The 26,229-nt window shown below is 38.1% G+C and overlaps 1 protein-coding gene across 5 annotated transcripts in view; it reads right to left on the reverse strand.

The window, feature by feature from the left end:
• The window catches only part of diaph2 (diaphanous-related formin 2), a 346,148-nt gene that overhangs the window by 81,375 nt on the left and 238,544 nt on the right, over positions 1-26,229 (reverse strand). For all 5 annotated transcript variants that reach the window (XM_039620259.1, XM_039620258.1, XM_039620260.1 and 2 more), the window contains one exon: positions 11,999-12,123. In XM_039620259.1, the coding sequence (XP_039476193.1) occupies positions 11,999-12,123 (125 nt within the window). The remainder of the gene's footprint in view (positions 1-11,998; positions 12,124-26,229) is intronic.

A 26,229-nucleotide genomic window follows, 5' to 3' on the forward strand; every position in this document is an offset into this window, starting at 1 on the left:
GCCCTGTCTATGTTGGGACTGCCGCCTCTTCTTGTCACTTAGGATAGCACTTTATAAATCTGGCTTTATGGATGGGGTTAGGGATTTAATAAAAGAGTGAAATTCATATGCTGTCCTTTATCCCCAAATCTTTTCAGAAATTAGCCTATACAGATTTCTGAGATATGAGTTTTCAAAGTGTAGAAAAATGACTGGAAAAGCTGTTAAATGTTTTTTTAAAAAACGTTTTTTAAAGCACAAACAGTGACGCATAATAAATAACCCTAAATATGGATGTGCTGTGGCTGTGGAGGTCTCCATTGCGAGACAAGCAAAGAGAAGACAATAATGGAGACACTTCATTACTACCCTAATTTTCAGCTGGTGCAATAGACATACTTGACCTGTAATCACCTGGTAACCTTTGTTAGTTCAAATTCTTTTAGTGTTACTAAAATTCAAATAGGTCATGTGACATTAAAAATAATACTGTGGAGCTTAAAGTATGATTACCATGAATGATCTGAAGCACAGAAGCACACAAGCTTCATCCCTAACCATGGCAATTCAAGCCATGGTAACTGTTTAATAAAAATTATAATTCCATGCTTAACATTATTTTTATGCCTTGTAAAGGATCACTGTCAATTAAATTTACATTTAAATTTAATTTAGATTTGTTACTTGAATTTTGGGAAGTTGGATAAAAGAAGAACCCTGCTGTGGACCAACTAACATACTGTATATAATGAAAATTCACTGCAATATTTAATATAATGCAGAATTATACTGTAGACTAATTTGTTGAAATGAATGTTGTTAAAAAGGCTAAAAAAAGTGGGTGACACAGAAAATACTATAGTATAATAGTATTGTGTTGTCAACATGACTTTTTTGTGAGCAATACAGGGAACTGTCCTAAATATAGGCACTGATTAGCAGTAATAATACAATAAAATTTATCACAATAGTTGCTACAGTCCTCTCTATAACCATCACATCAATTAATATGTATTTACTGTTTATCACCTGGAACACATTAAACAGATGGATAGTGTGCAAGTTGGCCACATTTATAAATTACATTCTAAAAAATCTGATTTCCTCATGCAAAGTGTAAGAATAGAGCAATGGAGTACATGAAAATAGATTTTTATTGCAGAAGGAGCACCATGACCTTGTTCACAGAAGTTGAAGAATATGACCGCTGCATCAAACAAGCTTGAGGCATCATAACCTCTGCTGTACTATCCATCACAAATGTGCCTCAAGAGCATAGAGTGCATGGAAACTGCAGTCAGTCATTCAAATGGCTGAAATAATTCTTTATTTTGCTACATCGGGTTTCAACTTGCCGCTAGAAACAATATGGAAACCTTTCCGACCAGTTTTCAATCACAATTATAGATGGCATAATCTGCTCCTTTGAGACGAAAATGCTGTTTGATTGGACTTTTACAAAAAAAAATGAGGTTTGGGTGTGTTGGTAAAAGTAGCTACAAAGTGTTACGGTGGAACAACACTTTGTCACCACCTTGCTGTGTTAAAAAACACTAATGAATGTGTCCTTTCAGTTAACCTTGCTTGATATCTACTTGTCTTACAAAACTTTCAATCTAAATCTTGGATATATACAAGTGCCCAATAGAAGTGTACAAAGAAAATGATTGGAACATACAAGAAGAAATGTTAAAAAAAGGGAAAATGCATGTTTGAATTTTACTTTTGGGATAAGTAAAAGACATAAAGCGCATTATGAAAAGCTTACGTTTTGTTGATCAAGTGTTATTTAAAAACCTGTAAAACATTTATATCTATTTCTTGCCAGGTACTGTCACAAACCAATGATACAACAGCTCCTGGGATATAACAACAACAACAAAAAGTACATTTTAAAGTGTTCCAGTCTGCAAAATTTGTAGTAAAAATTTAATACCTCGTATTTGTATTTTTAACTAATTTTGTAAGCTCTAAAAAAAAAAATCTGCGAAAATTCAAGGACATTTTTCGTATTTTTCCGACCTGCATGAGGGTCCTTGAAAGTTGCTGTTGAAAGAAAGTTATATATTGTCGCTACAGTTCCTAACCAGTGTTTTTAAGTTATGAAAGAAAGCTGCAACACATCAAAGGAAAAAGTCCAGGGATCAACCATAAATCGTCAACACAAAAAGTCATTTCAAGGTCAAGGTACTAGATGCATCTCACACAGTCCCGATGCTGTTAAATTACATGGCTTAAGAGGCTAAAAGAATACACTGTGAGTGGGATAGTGAGAAAAAGACAGAAAATAGAAAAGAAGATGGAAGACATTTAAAACATTTTTGCAACATGTCCATTATTATTTTAATATCATTGCTATTGGAGCTAATCCCAGTGGGTTCAAGGATTCTATCTCCTAAAATGATATCGCATCATCCAATGAAAAAATACTGAGGACTAACAAAAGCTCCCACTTCACAGAAAACGGACCTATTTATCATCAGCCCAACCAGAAGGACTTTTAGGGGACAACTTATCAACCTATCATCTTATGCAGTGATGAAACACACCTTCCAATTAACTGGTAATTTATTGTTAATAAAAAATAAATGAATAAATAAGACAGGCATGGCTGTTGCTTTGACAAGAAGTATATTAGACCTGTTGATTACAGCTCTAGAGGCAGTTGTTTATACTCCATATTTAGTAACATTCCTCACATATTGCTGATTTGATTTGATTCACTGCAAATAAGTAATCATGGTATCAATATACAGTACCGGCGCATCTCATATAACGTTATGGCCTCTGTGCCAAGTCATTTATGGCAATCTATACCAGATATATTAAGTAAAAAAAATTAGATGCAAGTCACACTTTGCATGTAAGCACCTTAAACTAAGTGAGTGACAAAGAAGAGGCGCAGCACATTGATTGGTTCAATTGACAAAACAGCCAGTCAATGCCTGGGCACATTTATTGGCCTGCAGAGGCACAATATTATGTTCCCCGGCATTTGTTTGGCTTACTCAATCATAGGGGCATCAGTGCTTACCGACTGTACCGAACAAAGATTTTACTGTCATTTTAAGGTCATACAGATTTGAAAGATTAACCCTGTGCTTTGTGAACACTTACATTGTAGGCAGGAAGTCATACATGCCAATTAAGTCTTCAGACATAGCTGTCAGTACTGGTTAAAAAGTTTTAATACAGCAACATGATCAAGGTCTTTTGTATAGAAAATCAGCAGTACCTGCATTTTTGTGAGTGCCTGAATGTGAAGAGGTAGCATGGAGTTACAAGCCTCTCAGCACATGTCATCAGCAAAGAATATCCTCCAAAAGCTGGAATTCAACACGGTGTTTTGACAATTCTGTCTCGGCCTTGACTGGCAGTGAATGCCAGCCAATCCCCATTTGAAATGCGACAAGGAAAAACAAAGCCTGTCAGAATGAGTTGGTGAGATGTCTACTGAGAGCCACATGTGGTGAGAAAGAGAGTTGGGCGAGAGAGAGAGTGAGAAAGAAAGAAAAAGAAGAGAGAGAGAGCGAGAAAGAGAGAGCGATGAGAAGAAACTGTTCCTTCTCTACATGACTCTGTCCCTGAGACAAACGTCATGCTGCTCCCCCCACAGTGGGTGACTCTGACAGGATACTGTCTGTGCAGCACTCCCCCTCTGTGTGATTGATGAGCCTCATTTTGCCAATTAATGGAGAATCCCCTGTTGACTACCATCAGATTGCCGTTTGTAACTGTTAGTGTTTCTGACTGTCACAGATTCATTTTAATTAGCGATCTCTTTCTCCTCCGACTTTTCTATTGTGTCTCGAATTTGCAGAGCTGAGTGCACAGTGACAAGCCAGGGAAATGGCCCACTGTGTTATTTGCTGTCATTAATTTATTCACAAAACGCACTGCTTAAACTGTTGGAGACAAAATCTTCTTGAAAGAGTCAACTGTAATGTCAAACATATAACGTATCTTATGATCAATTAGCAAATGTGAAGCAATTAGTGCACTTTATTTGCATAATGAACAAGCAATTGCTCTAAAGGAAGCAAATCCAGTCAATAAGTTTGGCAAATGATTTTTGGGGTCATATGTACAAGCATGCTACCAGAGAGATGTCCCACAGTCATGCAGAGGCAGCGATCCGTGGGTTTTGTCAGGGGAAAGGAAAGCTAGCCACAAGTTATAAATCAATAGAGACCCAGTAGCGAATAGTTGTACAACAATATATTCCTTGGACAGCAACAGCAAGAAAGTAATAACATTACTTGGGGACAGTAAGTATTCAAACTTTGGAATGATTTACATTTTACAGTGACTTTAAAGCAGCATACTCTGCTAAGGATACTCGGGCCTTTTTGTAGTTGTAATCATAATAAGACATAATAATTAATACTACAAAGTAATATACTGGCCTACACCGGAATAATTACCAAGCTTTGTACAAAGGTTTGCTTTGTAATCTACTTGCCAGCATTAAAAGCTACTTATTTCACATATAAATTCTGCTATAGTAGATGTAACATTGCTATTAGTTGTCATATAAACCAAGTGAATAGACATAAAGAGTTATTCAAAACATGCAAACCATCTTTTTTTAAGTCAACCTATGTCATTTAACTCCAAATGTCTTCTATTGTGTATTCACATGAAAACAAAACAAGCATTGTAAACCCTCAGTGGCTCATATTTACTAGACAAATAACTCTAGTCACGTTTCCCATCCACTTGCATTTGATAGAATAATTTGCCAACAATGGGCCTGCCATTCACCTGAGTCTCCGGGATTTCATTAAAACATCAAATGAAAGTGAAATCATGAGCCATGACGGTAGAGAGCGGGGATGGCTAAGCAGAGAAGCGTGGTTGGTGTCTACTGCAGGATTAGAGCTCAGCAACAAGTGCTCAAGGGGGGCTTTGCATCAAACCCAGGAGCCCATGACAAATGAGGGCGACTGGGCCTCTGTCTATTACCCTGCACTAAGCCCAGGCCTTTTGGGGAAGTAATGAGGTGCAGATTGAAGCCCCTGCCACTGGGTCCTTAGCCTGGCTTTCAGTAGAGCAGAAATAATCAGTGGAGACCTGGGTCAATAGTGGCAAAGCTATAGAGCAGCTGAGCAACGCATGGAAACATGATGATAAAACCGATTAACTAAACAAATCATTTTCTATTCAGAACATGACAGCTTTTTATGATTTATATCCTCTGGATATATTATCTATTAGTACTTGAGTCTTTGTGCTATATGTGAACTTTAAACAAACATTATAATAAATGTATTCAGCAGGGATGCAAAAAAGTGATTTGGACTCCAGAGAGTATGCCGGAAACCCAACAGGATACAACATATCGCTATGGAGACCCTACAAGACTGATAGGGCATGAGGGCTTATCAGTCCAACATGACAGAAGATCACTCAGAAACAAACAAGTATATCCAGAGTACATCATGGTGGTACCTCCCATGCTCCAGTACCACATCCACATCTAGAGTCTACAGTCCAGGGAGTCTATCAGCAAGCTTACTCTGCTGGTTAATGAAGCTGCCACATCAGGCCAAGTGTCACAGCCTAACAAGATACTGATTGGCGAACTCCGAGGAAATTCTCTCGTATGACTAGAGAGCACAGAAATGGTCTGGCAGTAAACACGACTGGCGACAGAAAAGGCAAGTGAAGCACGATCCTTTATGTTGACAGTAAACTGTGTATTTGTATTTTGCAATTTGTAATTTGTAACTTGACCACATTTATTATGAATTTTCCATTAACTGAAATTGTTCTGGTAGCCTAGAAAGCTGAAATTCCAATATGACATTTTGTTTACATTGCATGTAAATGTATATAAATGCATATAATATAAATATAAATGTTTGGCAAGTTCCCAGTTGACACATTATGGGTGTCACAGAGTGATGTTACTGACACTGGTCACCCTGATCATGTTACCAACAACACCTAAGAGGACATCACACTGACTTGCATTCATTACCTGGAGAATTAACCTAACTACTACTCTCTAACCCTAACAGAAACTTTACCATTATCTTAATTTTTGATGTGTAAGTTGCCACGTAACCTAATGCAATTTTAAATATCAGGATTAAAACATGGATACATGTTCTTTGCAGTCAGTGAATGCAAAGCAGTGTGGAACCCGTGTACATCACCGAATGCTGAGTTTCTGCACTTCTGAAATCTTACATTTACTACAGTTGCTTCCTGTTTTTCACCTACAGTAAATGAAAACCATATTCAACTAGTAGTCAGGTGACTGCCATTAAAGAACTATTTTTTCCCCCCTGGATCCATTGCAATATTACACCTGTATTGTAAAGTGGTTTTGAAGCATTTGACTAAATCTGAGCAGAAAGTAAAACACCACAGTGCACATTAGTGCTTGTTCGCTATTGGTCTATAGAAATAGTGCCTACACTACTGCCTTTTGTCTTTTTCTTAAACACACTAGTAATTCAGCAACACCCATATTTATAAAGCCCAGAAGATAAAAACAAATGCAACAACACATGTTATATTTCATTGATAAACCTCTTCCAAAAATATAGCTTTTTATGTTGTTTTTTATTGCAGCCTTGCTCTCTGTAGCTCAACAGCACCCAATGCAGTGCTGGGAGAACAATGAACATTCCAGCATTGATGAGAACAGCTCGCACAAGAATGTATACTGTTTATTTTGAACAGGGTTCATACTTCTATGGAGAAGCGTGCTGGCATCTTGAGAATTATAACACATTTTCACAACTTTTTGTAGCTCAGATAAGTCATTTGTCTGCTTGTCAAAAATCAGTATGTCTGCTGAGATGCCACGTTCAAAGTGAGGAATTACTATTTATTCTTGTGAGTGACTGATTCTTTCTAAATCTGAGTGGTTATCTTTATTTATTGGGACATTTACATTAAGGTGTGAGGCACACAAGCAGAACTAAAGCATGCAGGGAGCACTGCTACTTATTTACACTTGTTTCCCCTGAATTTTGGATAATTAAAAGGCTCCGTGGTTTATCTGTGTTTTAGTTAATTGGCCACACAGTTTACAGTGAATTTCATTAGCAAAAGAAACCACTTCAGTTGGGGTGACGGGGTGGGCCATGAGGGGCTTGAAGGAAGGTGGTGATTAAGAGAGGGAGCTTATTTGCAGCAAGGGGGGTGGGGTACTTTTGCTTTAAACATTATACGGAGCTACTCAGCGTGTTGCCACCAGCATGTTTTAACCCAGTTTTATTATACACAAACATACAGAAATAAACATGATGATTCTCTAATTAATCTGACTTACATACTGAAACACATAAAGGTGTAATGAACTGTGTTAACTTTTCCAAACAACACTTACACTGTCTAGAAAAAAAAGCAAAAAATACAGGCTAACGAAAAACAAAACAAGAAAGGGGTATTTCAAGCTCAGCACCCTCTATAACAGAACAATTGCTTCACTAAGAGGCATTTATTAACCTTAAGTGTGTGGTGCTGATGCAGGAGATTTCTGCACCTGTGCACAAACCTAGCCTGAAGCCAACAGAGTGTCCAACTGTTGCTGTTTTGACAGGGGCCATCCATAAACACACTGTGGTGAACTTCTTCCTTTGAAATGCGAACTAAATCAGACTGAAGACTAAGAGAACAACAAAAAGGAGGTACCTGTATAAATGCATCTGTCAATTTGTATTAGAAGCTAGCCCCGGGACTGGAAAAAACAAAGTGTGTCTGTCTTGATTAGAGGACTAAACTGGTTTGAGAAACTCACACTATTATCTATGTGGGTCCAAATCCTAGGACTCCAGGCTCTCTAATCACCCAGAGGTGTCAATAACTACTGTAAATAAGTATTGCTTTTCAATCGTCACTTGTTCTTGTTGGGAAATTATCAAGAGAGGTGTGGATGTGGGAGGAATACTACCAATTTGAATTATCTCATGATAGTTTGGCAAAATCCCTCCTACAGGGAAACAAATCCTTTTGATTTCCCTAAGACTCAGGAGTCCAGACTGATATCTAAACTCATCAGTATGACAATGCACTCCTCAAGACTCGACTATCTAAACTTCAGGGTAAAGTAAGACTATTTTCAAACTAATAACAGAGCCATGTACAATAGCTTAAAGGCACACAGCTCTATTCACTCATCCTTGGGAAAGAATTCAAAAGACGTTACACTGAAAAAACTCAATGACTGTGTAAAAATGTGACACACGCAGATATGAAATATAATAAAAATTACCCATAGTATAATATAAATAGCTGATTCTTAATTTCTTAGTCAGAGGACCATGTTATTTTTTTGTATGAAGATGCAACAGTGATGTTCTGTGACTATTGCACTCTGGGAAGTAAAAGGTTAAGCTAAATATCAGTAGTCTGTGTTAAGTCATTGAATACAGTACACAGAGATGTACTGGACATGTCGAGGCATTCATCAGGTCAACTCTGGTCTCTCATCATCCCCACCAAACCACCTCTCTACATCAATATTCTAGTATGCACAATCTCATCCTATTCTGTTTTATCATATTCAGCAGCAATGTGCAGCGTGCATGTGTGTGCACATCATAGCGATAGCCTCTCTGGTGAAATAGGGCTCTCTGGGGGCTTGTGCCTCAACTCTACAGCCTTTGTGAGCCCCCATTACTTCTGACAGATAGAGATCACTAAACTGCTGAACAAACACCCCATTCAGTAATTAGCATACATTACAGTAATGGAAAGAGAAAAATGTATCAGTAAAGCCAAATGAAGTGCTTCCACCAAGTTAGTTCTGGCTTGTTTTTCTCCGTTTCTTTTTTGTCCTATGATTGAGATCTGGTGGCCATTTGATTGCACTGAAGTCAGTGTTACGCTCAAGAAAGAAGTTGATTTGAGCTTTTTGTCATGTTACCCTGCTAGAAAGAAATGATGACATTGTGGTCATAAGGGCATGCACATGGTCAGCAACGACACTCAGGTAGGTGGTGGCAATTAAGGAATGATACCGAACGCTTAAACTAGAGTACCTGAGCTTGAAACGCAGAGAAATTCACAGAGGCAGGAGTTTACCAAAGCCAACAGGACCCAAGAGACAGTCCAGCACAAAGTAACAGGATGTAAGCTGCAAGCTGGGACAGCATAAACTGAGAGGCACAACCATGTGGCTTGAATAGTGTGCAGGAACATCTGTGCTGCATATGGACTAGAAGTCCCCAAGTACTAGAGGGAGACACCACAGAAGGTGGTCAAGAACATGGGCTGAAGTCCCATGAGACTTCAAGTTCCAGACTGACAAGCAGTTGCTGGCCAACCAAGCAGACACAGTGATGGTTGATAAAAAGCAGAGGACCGCAGTTGTGATAGATGTAGCAATTCCAGCTGACAGCAACATCAGAAAGAAGGCGCAAGAGAAAATTGAGAAGTACCAGAGCTGAAGAAACAACTGGAGCAGATGTGGAAGGTAAAAACCAAAGCCATTTCAGAGGTAATAGGACTATTAAGAGCTTTATCCCTCAAAATAGATGAGCAGCTCCAGCAGAATCTAGGCACAACATCAGAGGTCTTTGTCTGGGAACTGCTAAGATATTGTGCAGACCCCTAAAACTCCCAGGTCTCTGATAGAGGACCATTATTTCAATGTAACTTTGATTATACAGGCTCAAGCAGGGTATCATGTTGAAAAAGTCAATCGATTTACCTCTTTGTTTTACCTCTTTTTTATCAAGTTGTCGCTACACTTTTTAAAGCACAGATACCCCATCATTACCATGTTATCAGTGAGTTGTGAGGTAAAAGGCTACTGAAATGCATTGCAGTGACCAAAGCCTGCAGGGTTTTTTGCTAGTTAAAGATGAAAGACATTCAGACTGAAACAGAAGCATATGTACTCACCTACACATCCAATGTAAATTACCTTCCCATTTTCTCTGCCTCTCTCTCTAGCACACACACACAAGCACACACACACACACACACACACAAACGGAGTCTGACTAATTCATCACAGTGCCCAGCCGTCAAGACAACAGAGCTTCACTTAACTTTTTCAGGGTTGCTCAAGCATCAAATGCATGACTTTTAGATGTTGTTGTTCTTCCATCTGTCATGCTTCAAGGAACCAACATCCTTTTCTTTAATCCCAGCATAAAGTTTAAAAAGGTATGTTTCCCTTGATTGTGCTATCTTATGTACAGCAAAGGAAATGTCAACCCAAAAAATACGGCACTGTATTTCACACTGTCACTGTTCCAACACTTGGCATTAAAGTGCCCCCTTAAGCTCATAGCAAACGCTGGTACTACAAACTTCAGTGATTCAAGCAGTCTCCACTTTCAATCTCTCCTTATGGTCCATATGTGTGTGGCTTCATTCCATCACAATGCTCATTTACACAAAACAGTCCAAGATCTGATATCTGAGGAGATTTAAAGTGGTAGAAAAATCTGACAAATGGCCTAAATTAACACAGAAGCACACAGACACATACAGGCAAAGGTCTCCCTCTGTATCAGACCCCCCAAATCAATTCTCGGAATGAACAGAGCCAAATGTAATTTACTTTGACGTCCTGATAATATGTACTGTACTACAATAAAACAACATACATATGTTTTTTAGATCCTAACATATTAGCACAAATGAATGCTGAAAATCGCATCCTTGTTTATTCTCCCAATTATGGGGGAAGTAACTTTACAATCAACAATAATACAACACTGCAAAATAAAATATAAAATATAACCATGTGATTGTTCCAACTTTTAGTAAAGTAAGACGCAAAATCAATTTTACTGCAGTAAATCTGTATGAGCGTCATTCCGAGGACCACAGCATGATCAGGTAGGATGGGTAGGGGTGGGTGGGTGTGTGGGGCAGGGGTGATGTTTCAGGTCATGGCCAGCCAGTTTCTCTTTGCCACTCTCTGGGGAGGAACTCCAGACAGTGAAAAGGAACCATACTGCAGTACATCTACACTTCTCCATTTCCTCTCACTCAAGCATCTAGTTCTCAACGGAGCCTGGGAATCAATACTGACATTGGGGGAAAGAGCAGCTTTCTTGCCTGCCTGCTCTGCTTCATACAGTAGCTGCCACCAGGGAAGCCTCTGCATCAGGTTTTTTTTTCTTTTTTTAAATATAAAAATGTAAATGTCCATCTCTGGCTTGAATCAGATTTTTAGGGACTATTACTCTCGTCCCTCCAATTGTGTTGATTTAGCCTAAATAGATATCAGATAAAAGAAAGGAAAGATAATATTATATATGTTAACTTATGTGTGAGCTCCTAGCATATGGAAACACCCACTCATGTTTTAAATTACTCGAGAGTAATCCTTTCTTTTCTTTATAATGTTAGAGACAAACATAGGCTATCCTGCTGACTGCTTCACTGTGTTTTTCCCCATGAAAGGCACCTTAGCCTCAGGGTATTGACAACAGACTTGATTTTCACTATTGATCAAACCTATACAGTGAGAACCTTTCCTCTCAGAAAGGGCATTCAAGAAAGTGCAGAGACATGGCTAATTCAATTTGGGACTAGAGATGCTTGGGTTTAAGTGAAACACTCTGTTATCAAAACAGGAGAGGTGTCATGAGAAAAGAGTTCATGGATGGCTGTGTGGAGAGGTTTGTGGTCGGCCAAAAGATGAAATCAGGAATAAGCGATAAGTTGGTGTGAGGGGCTAGAGTCCCTATTAGAGGTCCCCAGGGGACAGGCAGCAGTGGCAGAGTGCAGTAAAAATAGCCACAGGCATGATTTCACTCTTGGGACCCAGGGAGGACTGAAGAGGGAGATCTGATCAGCGTCTCACAGCAAGGCAGCCAGATCCATTCCCTAAGTTCCCTAGGGTGCCACCTATCACACCAAGTGACTTAAACTGCTTACCACAGCCAGGCTGAACACAAACAGCACACACCTTTGCCACTGCTCCCTACAAAATAGGACAAAGAATGTCCTAATATCGCTCAAAGCGAATGTTGTTAGAGAGCAAATTTACGTCTAAACCTGTGTATTGTCTTGGAATGAACACAATAAAAAAGGATATAGACATCTTTTCCACAAACTTATCTTGTTCATCATCTGTTTTGGGGAAGTTTTCGATGTCATTCTCAAGCCTCTGAATGTGCCGTTCCATGTTGGTCAAACTGCTTTTTAAGATCTCGGCGGACACTGTGGAAAAGTGAAAATGAAAACGCACACAATAAGCTGGTTAGTATCAACAGTTGAGTGGGCTCTTGCTCCATATAGGAGTAAGCCATGATGAAAACAACACATCCCTGAAAACCTTAAACATTTAAACAAAACATATCGACCACAGAGGGAGACCGATGTGACATACTGACTCCACATAATCCATTTGCGTATGGCCCAGAAAAGTGAGCATGAGTGGAAATATGTGTGCACATTGGGTGTGTGTGCCTGTCTGCAGTGGCTCATTAATCAGTCTGTAATCACTGCTTGCAGAGTTGCTGTGGAATCCAGTATATTCAGATCAGGCCTTTCAAGTAGAGACTTCAAACAGCATGCAGTTTCTTAGGGGATCAGATGGGACAGGAGCATGGATGCAGTGGCATGTTTAGGTTCCTGTAAAGGGTTTAGTTTTATTGACACACTCACAAACAACCTCTTGCACACACACACACACGTGCGCACCTCTGTATATGTATATAATTCCAGTTTGGTCAGACTGAGCATCAAATTTGAAACATTTAATATTTCATATTGGTTAAATAGTATTGCCCAGTTTGAAAAAGGAAAAAAAAAAAAAAATAGGCTAATCAGAAAGCCAGTAACTAACTTTCTTTCATATCAGAGGAATGAGGATATAGATGGTATAAAGAGCACTTGACTAAAAGTATCTCTGTTTGTTTGCTTTTATTTAAGCTGGTTTTGATCTTCCTGTACACTGTAAGCCCTGAGCCTTTTAAGAACAAACAGAGAAACAGTAGGTTGACAAAAATACTGTACTGTATTGAGAAGAAAAATCTTTATACAAGAGCAGTTGGAAGTGAAGCTGGTAGTGAACCTACGTGAAAGAGGGTTACTGGGTCAGCTAAACATGGGTTTATTTTACTTTCTGAGGATATGTAAGTTGAAGCTACATTCATAAAGTCACAGACTGGACTTGCACAACAGGAAAGGACACCAGGTCACAAAAACCTCTGGGATTCTTCATCTTAAGAGTGTCAGCTTTCATTCCAGTCTAACTTTGATTTTTCTCAATGTTGACTAAACACAAGCAGATGGAACCACCAACTTGGCAGAGTAACAAATGTATCCTGCTGATTAACAGGTATTGCCCGCCGATATCTTATATGTTATGAGTTATTTTAATGGGTCATCCAGTTCTACTTTGCAGGCACTCATTATTATTTGTTTCAAGTACTGATTGAATACAACAACCCTGGACAACTTTTAATATTTGGCACCACTTTGACATCTGCTGAGTGTTTACATCCATTTGTCTGTAACTGAAGAGAAATAGAAAGCTGTAGCAGGTCTCACTGACATAAGGGTCAACCTTGTCTTGCTTTACATCAGTTCCACAGCTCGAGTTTGTCCTCTCTCATTTTCTGACAATAAAATTGGATAGCAATATTGTGGATCGCATGCACTTCCACTACACTGTCTGACACAAACACAAAGGGTATCTAAGGTGCATTTCCATTAGAACACACACCCATGCACAGAAATTGCCTATTGTGATTGGTCTAGAAGCAATGCAGTGAGAATGATGGGTGAGGTCACTGTCATTATTAGACTTTTCAGCTAGCTAGCTGGGTAGACTGGGACACTCTCAATCCCTCCTTCTCAATTCTGGTAGAACCGACTCCTGGGAATGACACTGAGAAAACCACACTATCACATAGTCTGTTTCTCGACTGATAGGGCCCCTGAGATCCACATGTGCTTGTCACTTTGATCTCAGACTTACTAATGGTGAAAAAGGAAAGCGAGCAGTGGACAGATGAAGCAAGAGGCAAAACAATTAAATTCACATCAAGCCACTGGGAATGCGTTTGTCATTTATTATGGCTTATGATAGTTTTTTTGTGGATTGAGTGATAGTACTGAGTAACGGCTTGGCTGAAAAACTGATCATAGGAACCAAGTCTAGCCGAGCAAAAGTAGCTCAAGAGAACTGGAATTGTGTTTTGGGTGGTTTTTATAAGATCAGAGAGGGGTCATAGGAATTCAAAACAGAAACATGAACATGGGAAGTACCCACAGATGGGAGACAAGTGAAACCCAGCTAGATAGCAGGTTACTTGCATACTTGCATATGTTCAACTTTTTTTAGCATTAAATTTGTAGCTGTGGGCCACTTTATACTTTTCAGAAATTTGTATATGTAAGTAGAAAATCCAGCATTGATTCTTATGGGATGTCATTAGCTACAGTGATACCTTCTATACGCTGAATACATGTTCCAAGTGGATGAGTGGAGAAATAAAGAGGGCAGGTAGGTATATATTATACACACAGAAGCAAGGGATGAGTGATGTATGATGATGTAGGAAGACAAGAGAAAGTAAAGAAAAGACAAAAGCCATTTTAAAGCGACGCTCTAAGCTGTATGAATTACAGAGTGGGGGGAGAACTGCGGACGACATCCTTAATTTATTGACATGAGCTCAGTAAAACTGGCCATTGCGGCATTAGTCATTCCTCAGAACAAAAGGCAGACAAAATGTATTTCATCACGTTTTGCCTTGTTTCCCTCAAATAAACTGGCAGGGAAAAATACTGTGTAGCTCACAATAGCAAATCAACCGCTATAATGCGAAGATGTCAACCTTCTATTCAGTCATTTGTTGAGGGGAGCAATTTTCATTTTGATTTATTGACAAATAATACCAATCATTCAACTAATGCTCTTGCAATGCTGCCAAAGGTTACAAAGGAAATAGAGATTTATTTTGAACATCGCTGCCAACGCAGCATAAAAGATCAAGTTTTAAATAATCTAAAGACTTATGAAAACAAAGACAAATGCAACATAAATCCTTAAGAGAAGGTCATTGATAAATACATTTATTCCTTTAGCCAAGTATGTTGGAGAGGATATGACACAGGGAAAAGGGACACACAGAAAGGATGCACAAACACAGGCAGCATAAAAGGATTTTTGAATTTTATATGTAGATTATGTTTAAAAATGCTCTCTTAATTAAAATGTATCTCAAAAACTAATGACAAAAGTATAAAACACTAAAAAGTCAAATATTATATTGGAGCAATTTAACTGAAATTCATGTTGCTGGGAGGAATGAAAGTTTTTTAAAAAAAATGGGTGCCTTTCTTTACAATGACAGCCGAAGCAATTCTCGGTTGAATCAACTTATTTTTCCATTGCATTAATTCTCTGTGAATATTTGAAATCTGCAAGTCTAAGAGGTACAGTAGTGGCTATTATAATAGCACTTCATATGTGGAAAAATATTCCAGCCTCTGGAGATTATAGGCGTTAAATTCTTCGAGAATCCAAAACAGTTTTAGGCATGCTTGTATTTTTGCCCATGCAAAGCTCTCACCGTTTCATTGACTATGCAACATGTAAAGACAGGATGACCTTCAGTAAACTCTACACATGACCAGCTACACATAATATGTGCTGAAAGGTATATTCATCACATCAGAGTAAAATTGGTTATTGATCAGCGCAATACTACCAGTCAAGACAATGACTGATTGTATGTGTTTCTAAGTAGGTGTTTTACACATTAGTGCTACTTCAAATACCCCTACTTTAACATGACAAAGAATTTTCCTTTATCTTTTTCTTTAGTCTCGGTGGCACCTGAAAGTGAATAAGAGATGAAGTGGGAGACAGACTACTGTACAGCAGAGGAAAGATACAAGAGGATAAACACAACTGTATGTGTTCCCTTTTCAGGAGGAATCAAAGGAGCTCAGGTTGCAGTACTGAAAGTGATACTGTTGCTGTGACAAAATAGTCACATTGTTCTTTCTGATTACCTTGAATCATGTACTCCTAAAAACAGCAGGCAGGAGAAAGCCGCAAATGAGTAAATTTAATGGACAGCATAAAGTTGGAGCTCAGGATTACCTGTAAATATTAGGGTACAATTTGAAGCCATTGGAAATGATAACTCTGCCTTTGGTATGGTTTCCCGTTGTTTATTAGAAAGACAAATAGCTTCTTTAGTGATCTATTCATGTGGGAACAATTAAAACACCAGTTTGTTGAATTATTTACATGCATCGTATGGGTAAACGATATTATTACTTTCACTCAGAGGGCAGAAAGTACCACAGTGTGCAAAAATAGTCACAGCTGTAATTTCCCATCAATCTTACACTAATTGTTTGCACATAAAAGGATAAAACCTTCTTGCTTTTGCTCTATTTCCTCTTTTAATTTGCATTTTCCTTAAAGCATTCATGCAAAAAAACTGTTACCATAATGAAGGATTTGTTTGCCTGATTATAATTGATGACCCCCTGAAGAGTAAAATCAGAAGGTTTAAATTCGTAACGGTTAATCTGTAAATCCTTGCTATGATCACTTCTGAACAGAGACCTCAGATGTTAAGCCTGGAGTCGCTACAACCACCACTCTCTCCCCATTCTGGAAAAAAAAGCAGCTAAATTTTGCAGCGTCACCATATCCAATATTCTTAAGCTACAAGATCAATCAAAAATAGAGAAGGAGAGATATGAACATTAAACCAAGAAGAATAAAACATGACATGAGAACTGCATAATTTTTTAATTATGACATTTGAATGGAAGTATGGGCTGCAGCCAATCGAAATCGTATAGCCAGGCACCAAAAAACACACACTTTACTGTTCCTCCCGATCTAGAAGCAGGGCTTGTTTGCAATGGGGGTCATGTCTATGAGACTTTATTGCTTTTGGCAGCCATCAGAGCTACAGCCCAGTGCCAGATCTCTGGAGGAATTACAAATGGAGTCAATTACAATATATTTTGATGCATGGGAAAGTTTAGACATTGACCTGGGGTGATGACAATTCCCTGGGAAGTGCTGAGGAAATCAGTCAGGGTGATGTGTTGCTGCTATATGTAAGTCTATGCCCTCTGCAATAAAAAGAATGAGGATCTCAAAGGGGTACAATGGTTTACCTCTTCTCTCCTGACAGCCAACAACCTAAACGCACCTGAAGATGGTAATTTCTCTTTGTCAACACATGTTTTTCTTTGATATTGTTATGATACGTTTCTTGTGACATGCCAACCACAGAAAATTATGAGTTAGGAATATACAGCTGGATGGTTAGGGTAACTGATTTTAAGGCAAGGTGTATGAAAAACACCAATGGAAGCTGAGTTACCGTAGCTTGAAGAGGCAAGCATGTGTTCCATCTTTCATGCATGTTTGCACTCGTTTTAGGCTGACTAGGTTATCCAAATAAGTGAGCTGTTGGGTAAGTAGCAGAATAAGTAAAACCTCAGCTATGTTCTCATGCTGATGCTTCAGTCACACTTACAAGTGCAACCAATTAATAATTACAATAACAAATGCCTGAATACCTTTTAAAGTATGTATTTATGCCATAATTCATTATAATACCACAGTTTGGCTGATGCTAAATTGGAAACACACACACACAAAAGGAAATGCACACATGTTTAACTTCAAAATAATAATGAAGGAAATGACTGACTTAAAATACATCAAACAGGACTGCATTCACAGTAAGATGGAGATGGATATGACTTGGTGTGGCATACCAAGTCATCATGATAGTCTGCAGAGGTTGAGTCTTGCCTCTAACCTCATTCACAACTTCAAAGTTGCACCTTATCACATGGCTAAAGGTAATTCACCTGACACCTCTAAAGGGAAACACTTAACTTGCCATTTCTACATCCAAGACACCAAAACCTTACTGGAGTTAATAACTGACCTGAAATCTACAAATATATTTCTTCACAGCAATACCCTATAGTTCAGAATCAGAGAACTTGTGCAAAAAAACACAAAGAAAGAAAAAAGAGAGAGCTGGGAAAAAAAGCCAGATACAAACTGAACCAACAACAAAATCCCAGCTTTTAAATATTTAACACTGAATATAACAACGTCAATTAATATGCAGTAGCTGCAAGCACCGATTACCAGGGCGTATGCCCAAGGGTGTGTTCGTGCTCGTGCCCCCCTGAACACACAACTTCTAATACAGTTAATCTTAAAAGGAAGATCAACTGCATCAGCAGAAGAGCAAAGGAGCAATGTTGGATTCTCGTAAATATGTGATACACTACACATGATGCAAGAAGTACAAAATATGCTTTGTGCCAAGTGCAGGTTTGACTGTAGTTAACACTTTTTTAAATTGCAAGAGCAATAAAAATAGGTCTGATTTCTACATAGGCAAGATTATACAATAATCTGTGGGACAATATTGCTGCTATTAAACTAGTTTACATTCAATTTTATCAAAAGTTTTGCTTGAGTCTAGACAAAGAAAGGCCAAGAAAGGCTGTGGGAACACTAGAATGAGAAGAGGATAAAACCTGAAAACCTGTCACTGGCGTTCCATCACAACTGATCTACAGTTCACCGGTGCATATTCAGAGAAAAGAAGTGACTTTTTAAAATGAGATTTTTGTCTTTCTATTACTTAAAAATTGACGATGCCAAAAATGTATGGTAATTATAACCTACCGCAATTTCTTCTGAGTTTACTCCAGAGGGACAGGTGGAAGTGTTATGAATTTTCAGCAGTTTCAAAGCCGTTTCATTGCGCTGTTCCACCATACAGTCATAATTATTTCTTATTTAGCCTTAACCTGTAATAACCTTATTTTTAAAATCATTATTATTTGGCATACCTATGCTATTTCAGTCTTGAGGGGAGAAAAACAGGTTTCATTAACAATAATATGAAAATCAGTTGCCTGCAACTAAATGAGACAGTGTGCAGTGAGAGCCCGACTGCATTCAAAACTCTTCAGTGTTTTGGATTTTGGCTCTGTTGTCCATTCAGTAAAGAACAAAAAAACAATAATATTAATGAGGAGGCGAAGAAAACGACAAAATAAAGGAAAAAAAACAAAAACACAGTTCTTAGTTTTACTATTGTTCTTTAAATTAATTTTAGTCACTCTTGCTTCTCTTCTTTACTCAGTTTCTCTGGCCTCTGTTCTCCTCCCATTTGTAGCGCAAGAGCTCCCTCTGGGAGAGCCACACAGATCAAAGTCTGTAGTTGGGCATATTTACACAAATCTTAATAAAGATAACTGATATAAATATACAGCATGTCTATCAGGTACAGTAAGAAAGTAAGTTTAACTACTTTCTCTGCAGTAGTTAAAAAAATACACGTAATAGATAAAACTTTTACTTGTTTCAGTTAAATCAATCTTTTTTTTAAAGGGATTTTTTAAAGCAATATTTTCTTATGAAGATAGAAATGAATTATTGCAATGCCTAAAACTGTTAATCTAATATGGCCCCCTTAAAACTAAATATATGTACTGAAAAAAAATATCTTCAGAGACTAAAATCTAACACTGATGACCATCAATGCATCTCTTGAAATTTAATATGTATGCACTACATGATGAGGTGATATTTTTATTCATCACAAAACAAAATGTGCCTGATGTATACATAGTGAGAGCTTTTCAGATATAAATTCACTGTATGTATGGCTGAAGATCCACGTTAATTCAGAGGTAAATGCCATCTGTCTTTTGTAGATAGTTTTCTGAATTTAGATGATCACTTTGACCGCTGACATATTTGTTAAATGAGCTTCTTTTAATAAAAAACAATATGTTTGTGCATTTGTGATGGTGTATGACTCATAAGAAGTGTGTGAGGGTGGACGATGACTCAAACTCTGTGTTGGCCTCCCCCTTTTCCTTTTTGTTGATAAAGCATAAGGATATTTGTTCCTCCAGTTACAACACTGGATTTATTGATCATGGCATGTTATTGTTATTGTATGTCTAACTTGTCTATAACTCTGTTAAACATTTATTTTGCAATGATTACAAAAATAGAGATGTTGACAGATAACTAAACTTCTACCATATCTGCATTTAAAGGAAAATTCCCGTCTAGTTTGGCGATAGATCTCACCTCAGGCTCTCAGCTAAGCTCTTCAGTCCAGTATTAAAATGTCACCCTTTAATCATTCTGTGTTTGTCACCATCCACACAGACAGCAATCCTTTGCATTATCCAAGTATAGCTCTGTAAACGGTCATAATCACACTGGCATCCCTGATTATTGATGAGATTTAGATTTAAATTATGTATTCCCTTGAGGAGAAAAGACAGCCAGGCTGTTTTTGATTGGCCTTAAACTAAGTAGCCATAGTGACGAGATATCTGTTAAAAGTTAGGTCACCTCCTGTTAGCAAACAGATTTTATCTTCCAGTGCAGATGACTGGTTAAGGTGGTGCCTTAACAACAGGAGGAGGATGTGGAGGTAACTGAATGTCTTAAATATGCTAACTCACTAGAAGCCGTGGAGCTGTGTACAAGGTATTTGGCAGTGGAAGCAGGAATACATTTTAAATTATTCAGTTTAAGGTACAGTCCTCATTCTTAATGCAGCAACCTTTGCAGGTTGGATTTTAACCTAATCTTTGCAACTCATACTTGTGCATTTTGGGTAGCAGTGGAAGTGACAAGGAAATTGATTGATAGTTCTTTTCAAAATTTTCAGTGGTGTTTCGGGGATCAGCCTTTTGACAGTTCTTCCTGGAAAAGGAAAGAAAAAAAGCGCCCTCCACACTCTGTTCTAAGGCTCTCCCAACATATTCACTTGCTTCATACATGCTAAAAGCCCAGGGGGCTTGGGAAGTGTGTGCAGCTCAACTTTCCTCTTAGACCTCTGTTACTACTTGTTAAAAGGTTGTTATTTTTTCTCCAATAGCACAAAAAGTATCTAGCCTATCTTTACTTTAATTCAGGTCAAATCGTGGAAACTATGGATTACTTACAAATACATTAATGCTCTGTGCTATGTAATCAACTGGTAGAAAATTTTTAATTCTTTTTAAACTCATAAATGCTCGAAAACCCCTTTTTCTCTAATATAGTTTTGTTGCCAGCTGCTTGTTCCATTTCTGCTTGTAATTTTATTGTGACCTACATGTGGCTACCAAAATTAGGATTTCCTATGTCCCTATATCACACTAATAAAGTAGACTCAGTAAGATTCATAACCCTTACATGATGAGAAAGGTCAGATCAATTCCAGCGCAATCCACATTTGTCTTCATTTAGAAGTCACCATATAAAGAGGACGTATGATCCCTTTAGAAACACATGTTTAAACCGTACAATCATTAAGTATTTAAATAGGGATGTATTCAGTATTCATTTGGCTGGAGTGTTGACATGTCTTTTGTTTTTCATTCAGGAGACGAGACTTGGTACGCACGATTGCCGAGCCATAAACATAGTCCCTTTCCACCTCAGGCAATCCTTAAACTCATCAGCAGGGTAATGAGACTTTTGAGCTAGGAGATGAATTAACTGGCTATTTGTCTTGTTTTTATCCACCACATGCAGAGTAGTTGAATATAGCATGGGGAGCAATCTCGGACTGTGATATATGTGGCATGACCAGGACACACTGACACATAGCTGAGTTTAAGAAAATTGACTGGGTTTCCTGCAACAATGTGAAACAATTAGTCTCTTGCATTAGTCAATGTAATAGAAAAAGGACCTTGAAAGCCACTTCAGTACTTAAAGTTTGAATATAAAGCATGCATGCACACACAGAGTAAAATATAAATTGAAATAAAGGAAACCTTTTAATAGTGGAGAGAAATCTTAAGTCGGTACCATAATCCTTTACATATAGTGCTTCTAACATTGGCTTGCTGTCCGACTAAATTCAATGGATGGGACTGTGAGTGGAAACCCAAAGAAGGCTCATGTTTTAGACGCTGCACTTGTTACATAAACTTGTTTGTCTTTGCAGAGAGGGGTGGGATGATTGCTCCTTTATGTTAGAGCTATAACACAATGCAGGAAGCTGCCAAGGTTTAATCTGTTCCATACATTGGTGTGTTGGTGTTCTGTAAATGAGAGGCAAAATGTAAAGAACTTTACTCTTTCATGTAAAATACTATCTATTGACCACATCTGGTAAAAACTGATGACTTCATGTCAAGTGAAGAAGACACACCGTAATCTAAAACCTTTGCAGGCCAATAGATGGCAACCACTACCAATTTAATTGAAATTTTTATCCTTAAGGAAGAGCTTTTTATTGATAACAAGTGAGAACAAGTGAAGTAAAACCAAGTAAATAAAGGTCCCCAAAAGAATAACCAAGCCATGAGATCCCTTTAATGTAGGGGCCAATTATTAAGGTAATTAATACAATTTCTTGGTCTACATCACACATGCCTTCGCCAATTTGTAGAGAACATGGTGAGGGATGACTCACTAGTCCATTTCACTTCTTTCTACATAACCAATGTAGCCAACTTTTGAACCGATATAATTTGCAGCTGTCTTTTTAAGGACAGATGCACTGCAACACTACAGCAATGTCTTTCAGTCAGCTAAAAAAGAGATTCTTATTGAAATCACTGTTTCTATTTGCAAAGATTCTGTAGGAATTATTAAATCAGTTAACCATTTATTCTGGGACAATGCATTGATAAACAAAATGATAATCACATAACAAATGAATATGTTAAAGGGTATTTTAAGTGGTCGTAGTTGCAGAGGTTATATAGTTGTTACATAGTTGTTATATCTATATCTATATATAGTTAAAGAGTGAACTGCTACAAGTGCCAAAAGACTACCAACAACACAATGGACCTAAAATTGCAAAAGATATACAGTACTGGGGTGTTTCTGCTGTTATCTAGTAGCCCACAGCAGCCTCACTGTGCTTTCCCATTTACCCATTACTTAAGGGGGCTTGTAGCTTGCAGCCAGTCACCCTATTGTAATAACCAACAGCTTTAGGCTTTGCTAAAAGCTGTTGTTGCTCTAGATGCATGCTAGCACTCCATGAATATAGGTCACCAGTTAAATGAAATTTTAACCTTCTAAGTATCATAAATGTGTCTGTAAAATATGTCCTGGGGGAATTATTATAATAAAACGATTCCAGTCACAGGAGAGAGAATGTTTTTCTGCAGGCAAATTTCAAGCGGACTTTCCCTCCTTCTTGGTTTTAAACTTCATTTAGACAATGCTACATCTGATTTGAACTGTGAATAGCAAGTCAAATTAAAATAAAATTTCACTCCTGTAATTGGGGTCCTGCTGTGTAATCAAAAAGTGCTCATGCTCAAGATGCATATGTAAAAACTTCCCCTCCATTCATAGTTTTGCAGCCACATGTAATTACAATATAGACAACCATGAATGTACCCTTCTCAGGTTCATACAGGTGAAGTGACAGAGTAAGGTAATGGCCAGCAACAATAACTTGCTCATATCTTGGTAAAGGATAGCCAAAAAGCTTAGAAAAACACATCTTCCAAAGGCCAATGCCCTATCTCACAATTTTAAAGGAAGCAGCTAAATATTAAATAAATATTGATAGGTTCCTTTATTGCCTAAGCTTCACTTTTCCATAAAATTTCATTACATTAGGTCGGGTAATTTGTTGTTATTCTGGTGACAAGTACCAAGCAGCATAAGATAACACACCATGGCAGACGAACAAATGTAAACACAGAGCACCAGCATCACCTTTACAAATGATGTTAGAAAGTAGCATGCAATGAAACTTTGTGTATATCTTGAGTAGAAAACTGCTCAAAAAAGACCCATCCTGTTGCCATGGCAGCTGTAGAGTCAGTATTTGTGTACAGGTAAGCTTCTGTGCAAGGACCTAAAGGGCTGAATGTTTCTAAAACCATACAAGAATGCTTTTCATTTATTGGAGCAGTACAGCACAACTTTGAAGGGAAGTATTTTGATTTCTGTTCATTTGATGATGATGTTGATTTCTTTTCACTTTTTCTGGTTTAACTACAGCTTGGCCACTAGTCGGCAATGGTTTGCAGACAACCTGATGTCTTCCATGTAAACTATGGGGGACTATGGCAATCTGATGGAGACCAACAATCACAAGGAGATGTTTGGCACAGCTCCCTCTTTCCATGTGATTTCACATAGTGTCAGACAAAAACCTAATACGACCAATTACTACAACAATTAGGAGTTGGCTGAGCCCAATTACTTAAAAAATAAATACATAAAAAATCCCACACCATATTCCTCTCTCTACCAAATATTACTCATGGCACAACAGAGTAAAACCCAGTGGTAACGTGCTTTGCACCAGCGCTTGCACCACACATTGCATTTGGTAATGTAAAATTAGAATGTAGCTGCTCAGCCATTGAAACCCATTCCATGAAGCTCCCCATGCACTTGAGTTAATCTGATGGCCAGTCTGGAGGTCTGTAGCAATTGATTCTACAGAAAGTTGGGAACCCATGCACATTATGTGCCTCAGCAGCCAGTTACCTGTGCTCTATGATTTTACCTGGCCTATCACTTTTTGGCTAAGTTGCTATCATTTCCAGCTGCTTCCACTTTGCTATGATACCAGTAACACTATATTTAGCAGCAAGGAAATTTCCTGACTGGACTTGTTACACAGGTGGCTTACTATCACGGTACCATGCAGGAATTCACTAATCTCATGAGAGCGATCCATTCTTTCACAAAGGTTTAAAGAAGCAGTCTGCATGCTTGATTTTATACACATGTGGCCATTAGAGTGATCGGAGCACCTTCATTTAATGAATTGGATGAGTGAGTGAATACTTTTGGCAATATAGTGCATGTAGGTCCAAGAGAAATGGATGGATGCATTGATAAAACTTTCTGTCTGAATAACTACAATTTTCTTTTCTTGAAAAGAGATTGACAATATTCCCCACATCCCTGATAAGGATAAGTGGAAGAAAATAGATGGCTGGATGGATGGATGGAGATGGACAATATCCAGTTGGTCATCCTAGATAACAGAGATACCAAAAGCCAGTCAGGCTAAAATGAAGAAGAGATTCTTAAGGCCTTTAGCAAGGGTCATTGCAGGCTGAAAGACTACTGCGGAAGCATATTAAATTTGACAATAAACAAAGCTTTCTCTGAGAAAAATGCAAACAGTTTAAATGAGGACAGAGCCAGCAGAAAAACAGAATTGGACTGCTGTGTCTTCAGCTATTTGGAATTACTTAGGTTTGTACCATGTATTTGATTAAGTTGGACTGATGGATTTCAAAGCGGAAAGAAAATCAGTGAGGAACATGCCCTTATATAATACTAAACTGGTCAAGATGAAGACTAGCAGCATTGCATTTAGAACTTTTCATCCTTAATATAAACAAAGGGTAAGCAGGGCAGAAGAGAATAGAAAGCTGCAAAACTGAGGCAGAGGCCTCTCCAGGTAAAGAAAAAAAGTGTACAGGGGAAGCTGAAAACAATAATGGGCTGACATGAAACATAATCCCCTCTGTCTGAGATTTTATTGGCAGCCCCTCCAAAGAATGGTGGCTCCCCTATTATGACTTAACACATCAAAATCGCAGCATAGCACACACAGAAAAGGCCACCTGATGATAAACACAGCAGACAGCGTCAGAGGCTTTATCTTGTGGCTGCCTGCAGCTCGACACAGGTTCAATTTGGCCTGCAACAATCGATTCTGTCCCTTCTTACCTCTGCTTCATTTGGTGGAATAAAAACAGACCTTTCGGTAAAGAGCAGGTCTCAGCTGGTATGCCGTGTCAAGGCAAAGGAGAGGAAAACTGGTGATAGCAAGACACCTGAATTGCAGCTGACCATTAAACAGGTATTCACATTTTTATAATCACGATATTTGAATCATGGTCAAAATAGTAGATTACAACTTGCATGGACTTTGAAAATGATATATCAGTTGTAATAAACAATAATGAATAAACACAAATGAACAGTAGAGCTTTAGGAAACTATAGCTTTAAGCTATACAAATAAAATAAAAATAAAAACAACAACATTTTAGGTCATCTTCTATACCTAAATAGCAACCACAGAAATTTTAAGGTAGATTGCCAGTACCCAGAACTTTGAGGCACCAGCTTGGTTAATAACTTGAGTTACAGATTAGTTGTAGAAGCTGAAAAGAAATCTCACGTACTTGACCTCGTTCTTCACCTATCTCAACGGTGCATGCAAAATGTATCATAAACAAACTTAGAAGAAAATTAGGAAATTTGCTAATTGGATTATTGGCTTGTAAAGTCTCAAGCATTGGTATGTTATATGGATACATTTGCAGTTAATTTGAAGACAGC

This window comes from Oreochromis aureus, linkage group 2, assembly GCF_013358895.1.
Source record: "Oreochromis aureus strain Israel breed Guangdong linkage group 2, ZZ_aureus, whole genome shotgun sequence".
Lineage (NCBI taxonomy): Eukaryota > Metazoa > Chordata > Actinopteri > Cichliformes > Cichlidae > Oreochromis > Oreochromis aureus.